Below are 6,590 nucleotides of genomic sequence, written 5' to 3'. Positions count from 1 at the left end.
TAAACAATTATATAATGTCTTCCATTTAATCAAAGAAATCAGTTAAAATACCATAGTTATTTTGGATATTTTGCTCAAAAAATTGATTTATCCTTAACTTGATTAAAATGCCATCATAATAATATCAATATCAAATGAAAATACACTATTGGGTAAATAATATTATAAAAGGAGAATTATAATGATACTCCAAAGTTTTATAGAAACACTTCTATTTATGTTTAATGGAATTTACATTCTATATAACTTTTTTATTTTTGGCCATTACTTTAAAAAATATGAAATTTTCATTTTATTTATGTGTGTATGATTCTTTTCTTTCTTTCAAATATATGCGTAATTTTAAGAAAATTGTTTGGCTTAATCAGCTAAATAAAACCATATTTATATATGGCATTTCAAAATTTATGTTAAAAAAATTATTAATATGAAAAAAAATTATTTATAAAAACCGATTATTAAAAAGCCATATTTTTAAAATTAACCAATTACCCAAATTTTAATTTATGGAATTGACGGAGGTTATATGTATGATCACGAGTTATATATACAATAAATTATTTTAGGGGACTAGTAAAATTGTGAAAGAAATAAAAACTCACAGGCACTACATATTTTGATTTAATTATTATTATTTTTTAAAGTTAATAACAAATTTATAAAGTTAAAAATGCGTCAATATTGAAATAATGAAAGTCATATTGGATATGTATTTCAAAAGTAGGGGAATTTCAGAATTAGAATAATAATGAATCCTTTTTATTTTATTATAACAATGGTGAAGATGGACACTAGTCACTAGTTGTCCCAAAACATAGAATCTTTTTAAATTTGCAATGTTTTTGAAATGGTACATAAATTTTAAAATAAGGTAATGTTTAAATATGATATGATATTTATTTTTGCTTTAATTATTAATCGATATAGTATCTTGTGTGGAGAATAATGAGTGGTTTATTTATGTTTAATTTATATGCAATGAGATCTATCTCATAAATAGGTTTTTCGTATAATACTCAAAACAAATATATTATTTGACCCCCTGCCACTTCATAAAGAAAATGTTTCTAGAATCATATCCACGTATACAAAAATGGGGCATTATATTAATCGAATTAAGCATGTTTACCATTTTTAGGATCATAGTAATTCATATGTTATTATTCGATTCAATTGCTACATGTACTCAAAGATCTTGAAAAAAAAACACAGATTTATAGAAGAACAAAAGAACATACAAAATCGAAATATGACCACCCATCCCCAAAAAAATATAAAAAAAATACAGTATTTCAACAGTTGTATATTCTTTGCAACACTTTGTAACATTTCTCTGTAATTTTCATTAAAATGAAATACATTGTAATTGCCCAACAACACAAGGCAGTTTATAGTTTCCAATGACCGATGACCGCCACTGCTGCTACTCATGCTAGTTCATCCTATAATAGTCTAGCATCCACAGAGTAGCAGCACAAGCTCAATTCACAAGCCCTTTCACTTGAATTTCCAGAAGAAAATGGGAATACCTAACCTGGTTGGGGGCGGGGCCTCGTCGTCTTACTCTTCTCTACAACAGCAGTGTTAGAATGCCATTACGAAATAGCTCTAGGTGCAATCATGTTATGAGTGTCTCACGCAAACTAAATCATCCAATTTGTTTCCATCCATTTTGTATAGGGACACTCCCTCCATTTGATGATAGTGTTCCTGTGCTGCTTTTCTCAAACTCTCAAAAGGCATAACTTCCCATTTACTGTAATTTGAAGACTTTCTTACACTGCTCATATCTGGAGACCCCGAGACAGGTCCGTCGCTTTCAGGGCTCACGTTCCCCCACACCTTACAACTACCAAACTGACCCAAATCACCAGTTTCACCCCTCTTCAAAAACAAGGCCGCTGCATGAGCTCTGCTTATCATTTCTCTAGTTGGCACATCTGCCCAGTCCTGCTTCCTATTAGATCTCATGGGTGAATGGATCCTAATAACCTGTGAAAATACAACCCCGAATTAAATTATGGGATCAATTTTGCATCTGTGCTGAGACAACTTTCCAGTAGATTCCAACAATACAGAATTTATATATGTTCTTACACCAAGGCATTCTAGGAGCTGGTAGTATGCTCTTCCTTGAAGTGGGTTGTGCCCTTTCCTGGGTGTAGAGAAGTATCTCGTCCTACAAGGAATGACTAAATTATTAGCAATAAAAGGGACAGAAAAAAAAACATAGATGGATAATTCAGCAAGAATGCAGGAAGAAGAATGTCTTTCCAAAACTAACACACAGCAAATATCGACAATGAACGATATAGTAGGAGTGAACTGACCATTCAGTATACCCAGGGTCAACTGTGAAACCATAAATGTCAACAATGTCACACATGGAGAGTGCTAGTTCTATGGATTTCATTCCGGTTCCTTTTGCACCACGGCGCAACACAATTCCTTGAAAAAGATAAACTGGATTTGGAATTTTCTGCAGCACAACATAATTAAATTAATGAACTATTACATCAGTATTTAGAAAAGTGATGAGTCAAAATTAAGTTAATCAAGAGTAATTCCTGATCAAGAGATCATGACAAAATATAAAATCCTTAACAATAGCAACTTCTAATCCCAATAAACCTGTCCAAATAGTCTAGCAAATTCTCATAGCAGATTCCATAGAGATCCAAGTACACCAATACAATTTTACAACGACAGCCATGTTTATAAGTAAGTGCCATCAAGGGTGTGAGTAGGAACAGTGGCAATTTTTTAGATATACAGTGATTTACAAGTTGCCCCAACATAAAATTATTATTTTTGCAATAGTATCCTTATTATTTTTATTTACCCACACTATAAAAAGGGCTAGCTTTGCCAGAGTTCCATCAATATGGACGTCCTACAAATCCAACGTGTGTGCACTTTGAAAAATAAAATCTCACTAACAAAGCCATCTAAGTGATGGATATATATATACACATATAGGACAAACTCAGATTGAAACAGCACCTTGATCATTGTATTAAAGTCTCTGTGTATCACACTTTTGATTATGAGTACTTCGGTATCTGCAATGAAAGAAAATTGTAATATACCCACTGATCTAGTAAAGTCAAATCATGAAGAATATGCATTAAGAACTTCCTCTTTAATGACTTTGCAAAAAAAAATATAAAAGTAGTAACAACTAACAAGAAAGAGGTAAATAACTAAAACCATAGGGAGGAAAGAATCCCTGTCACTAAGACGAAAACCTCAGTTTGAACAATTATCGTATCAGCCTAATACTTGAAACCTTAGTTTATTTCCTCAGTGGAAAAGATGAGACCAATTGAGAGTTAATATTTATTTCCTTAGTGGAAAATATAAGACCAATTGAGAATTAACACACCTATGTAACCTATAATACCAGGAACAAAAATATATTAAACAGAAGATGCACCACGAATCAACTGGATGATACACCTTATCTTGTTACCAAAACACAACAAATGTAGAAGAAAATAAAGAAATGAGAAAACATAACACACAGTTTATGACTCACCGGACCCATTTAGAATAGTAACCATGTTACGAGCAGCACCCCTAACCACAAGTCGAAAATCCCTCTTCAGCCCAACATACTTGGCATATTTCTACATAGGACACGGAAAGCCAAAATAGATTTCATTATGATGAGTACAGCACAAATATGACTGAAATACCTCTGTATCACGTTGTGTTTCTACGGGAAATGAAACTCTAGCATTATAGAGGCTAGAAACTCTCCAAGAGCATAGCTCAATTACACAAAACAGAATACCCGTTTTGCCGCCACCCTTAAATCAATATATTGAAAACAATACTCTCTCCCCATCCCGAGGCCTAACTGAAAAGTAAAGACACAATCCCAAAATACCCCTGCTGAACAAAAAAAGAACAAATTACAAGGAAAAAAAAAATCAAATTAACATGGAATGAAAGAAAAAATAAACAACCTACTTCAACAGTTAAATGGTTTTTTTCCCTTCATTTTTGCTTTCGAGAAAAAAAAATTATCTAAAAGAACAATCCTTAATATGAGAGACTATATGAACTGCATAACTCTACTCATCTTAGAATACTCTATTAAATAAACAAAGACTTCGTTAGTGATAGGAAATGTCTCTAAGCTTTCTACCTTATTAACAGGAGCTTCATTGTCTCGTATTACAACATCATGACCATCAATCTCTTCTCCAAACTCAGTCTTCAAAAGATCTCCTGAATTTCCAACAACTGCACAGGTGCGGAATTGTCGAGGATGGAAAGGGGGTTTTGCTGGTAAAATCAAATTGAGGTGTTCCTCACAGAGTGTCCGGTTGTAGCATTTATCAGCTCCCCTATAACCAAGAAAACAAAAATTAATCAAATCATACATGTAAATGTATTAAAGACATAAAAGGAAATTAACTATAGAGGTTCATAAGGGAATAAGGCTTTCAGAATCATACAACTGTGCTATCCTTTTTGCTGCATAGTCTTCCCACCCATCCGGCCGAACATCTAGATACTCTCTAGTGAGCACTGTAGTCATGTTACGATACTGCATCATTGAAAAAAGTAAGTAAACAGATATAATTGGCCTCACAAGCTAACTAATAACTATAACTAATGATTGTAAGAATATCAGGTTAGTAACCTGTTCCCATAGTAGAAGTGTCTCACAAATGTTGTACTTGTACTCCAATGGTTCAAAAACTTTGAATTGCTCATTGTACTGCCATTGAAAAATAAAGCACTGAGAAGGGGCGTTTAAATTCTAAGTAAGTGACTTTCTTTATAAATGAAGTGAATGAGTGGGAAAAAAGAATAATAAGAACAAACCCAGGTGCTGTTAGTGCCTTGGGGAAACTTAAGGACCAAGTTACAGTGATCAATTATATGTGCAGTGAGTCCAAGACCTCTGTTTGCCTACAATTAATTTCCAAGTTATATAGGGTCAAAATATCAATTTTTCAGAGAATTGATCAACATTGGAATTTGGACTAAAAACAGAATTAAAATCATAAGAGGAGGTGAACCACGCATTGTTGAACATTGGACTGAAACTCCTCAAGAATTCGGACATGTTGAAGAGTCTTTAGATCTAACTTCTGGAATTTGTTTTGGCTGGAATTGGAAGGAGCACCTGTACATGAATATGAACATTTAATAGAGAGCATCAATAGCAAAATCAAGTAAGAGTGATAGAAATTCTTAGAACCTGTGAACAAAGAGAATTGGATTCCGAAAACAAGAAGGGTGAAAAATGCAGCAGCGAACACCAAATATATAACCGTAGGTCGCTTCCCATGGCCGTGGGCTTTCTGAAGAGACCTCATTGGAACCCTAGCTCTGAATACGTAGTTACACACTACAGATTCGATTCAACAACAAAGAAGACAACTCAAACTCAGACCCATTCTCTCTTACAACCTCATTAAGATCCATTTTTTGATAATGTAATAAAATTTAATATCTTTATGTTGAATTAACTTACTATCAGTTATACTTAAAAATTAATCTTGATAGGGAGACACACTCAATTCTAACAGTTTCCACAACAACAAATTAAAGAACACATTAATCTTCTCAATAATTCAATAGCTTTTATACGAAATAATACACCGTCTAACAAATTTAATAATGAAAAGCAGAAAATAACACTACTACACCGATTCAATATATAAGTTAGAAATAACACAAGATATAAAAGCAAAGTTATTTTATTATTAAATAATATAGTAAAATCTATTTTTATGGCTTGAATGCTGCAAAATTCCGATGAAGTTAACAACCAGCCATGTCAACATTTCTTTCTAATCCAAATCTGATACTACAATATTCTTGGAAAATCATAATAAAGAAATAGAGGTCTATGGATATCTAAAAGCAAATTGCTCAATAACATAACTTCTGGTTTTTTTTTTTGGAGTCTAGTTTCAAAAGAAAAAAAAAAGTTATGTTATTGATCAATTTGCATAAACTGCAAATCAGAAATATAATTACATGGAAGCCGCAAGAATCTCAAATTAATACATTAGATTGATAAAAGTAACACAGCATTGATTACAGTTCCGAAATGCTCTACAACTCAATTGTAATATAATTTTCCAAATTTTTCAAAGATGAATAAAAATATGAAAGCTTTACGAATAGAAAGATTCAATTTTGAACAAAAAAAAACAAGTAAAAATCTAAAGACTGAACAGATTTTTTAAGATTCGAAAGATAAAACCTAACCTCAGGCAGAAAGGAAGTCGGCAAGAGTGATCCAACGGTGGCGGAGGGGATGTCAAGTCGAAATGCCGGCGAAGACTGAGGTGGAACTAGTGCTTTTTCAAGGCCACTGACTTAAAAGCATATGGGTGAGTGGCTGAAACAGATCTTTTCGAAAGCCATACATCCAAAGCTGGCTATTCATAGGCGGCGAGAAAGCTCCCCGATCCGTCGAAGAACAGAGCTTCCGCCGTGGATCCACACACGATACCGGTAATCGGCGGCTGAGGGATGCGCCGGTGAGTATGTGTGTCGACCTCGCAGTACTATGGTCCTTTCTTTCTTTCTTTTCCTTAATTTTTATAAAAATAATAATA

At 33.2% G+C, this 6,590-nt stretch overlaps 1 protein-coding gene across 1 annotated transcript; it reads right to left on the bottom strand.

Moving 5' to 3' along the window:
- Window positions 1–1,195: 1,195 nt before the first annotated feature.
- On the bottom strand, window positions 1,196–6,590 carry LOC133816983 (sialyltransferase-like protein 1). Its single transcript, XM_062249346.1, has 12 exons — window positions 6,238–6,590; window positions 5,219–5,368; window positions 5,037–5,143; window positions 4,840–4,926; window positions 4,655–4,732; window positions 4,467–4,558; window positions 4,154–4,355; window positions 3,539–3,629; window positions 3,004–3,062; window positions 2,331–2,479; window positions 2,098–2,179; window positions 1,196–1,992 (listed from the first exon to the last, which is right to left on the bottom strand). Exons 2-12 carry the CDS (start codon window positions 5,334–5,336, stop codon window positions 1,624–1,626), a joined length of 1,434 nt encoding a protein of 477 aa, XP_062105330.1. The 5' UTR covers window positions 5,337–5,368; window positions 6,238–6,590; the 3' UTR covers window positions 1,196–1,623.

Source organism: Humulus lupulus, chromosome 2, assembly GCF_963169125.1.
Source record: "Humulus lupulus chromosome 2, drHumLupu1.1, whole genome shotgun sequence".
NCBI classification, from domain to species: Eukaryota; Viridiplantae; Streptophyta; class Magnoliopsida; order Rosales; family Cannabaceae; genus Humulus; species Humulus lupulus.
The sequence above is the reverse complement of the archived record's forward strand: the minus strand, read 5'-3'. Positions and strand labels throughout refer to the sequence as shown.

Coding starts and splice junctions, on each gene's coding strand:
- LOC133816983 (XM_062249346.1), bottom strand. CDS start 5,336: ATGAGGTCTCTTCAGAAAGCCCACGGCCATGGGAAGCGACCTACGGTT. Junction 5,144..5,218: donor CCAATTCTCTTTGTTCACAG/GTTCTAAGAATT, acceptor ATTCATGTACAG/GTGCTCCTTCCAATTCCAGC. Junction 1,993..2,097: donor AGCTCCTAGAATGCCTTGGT/GTAAGAACATAT, acceptor GTATTTTCACAG/GTTATTAGGATCCATTCACC.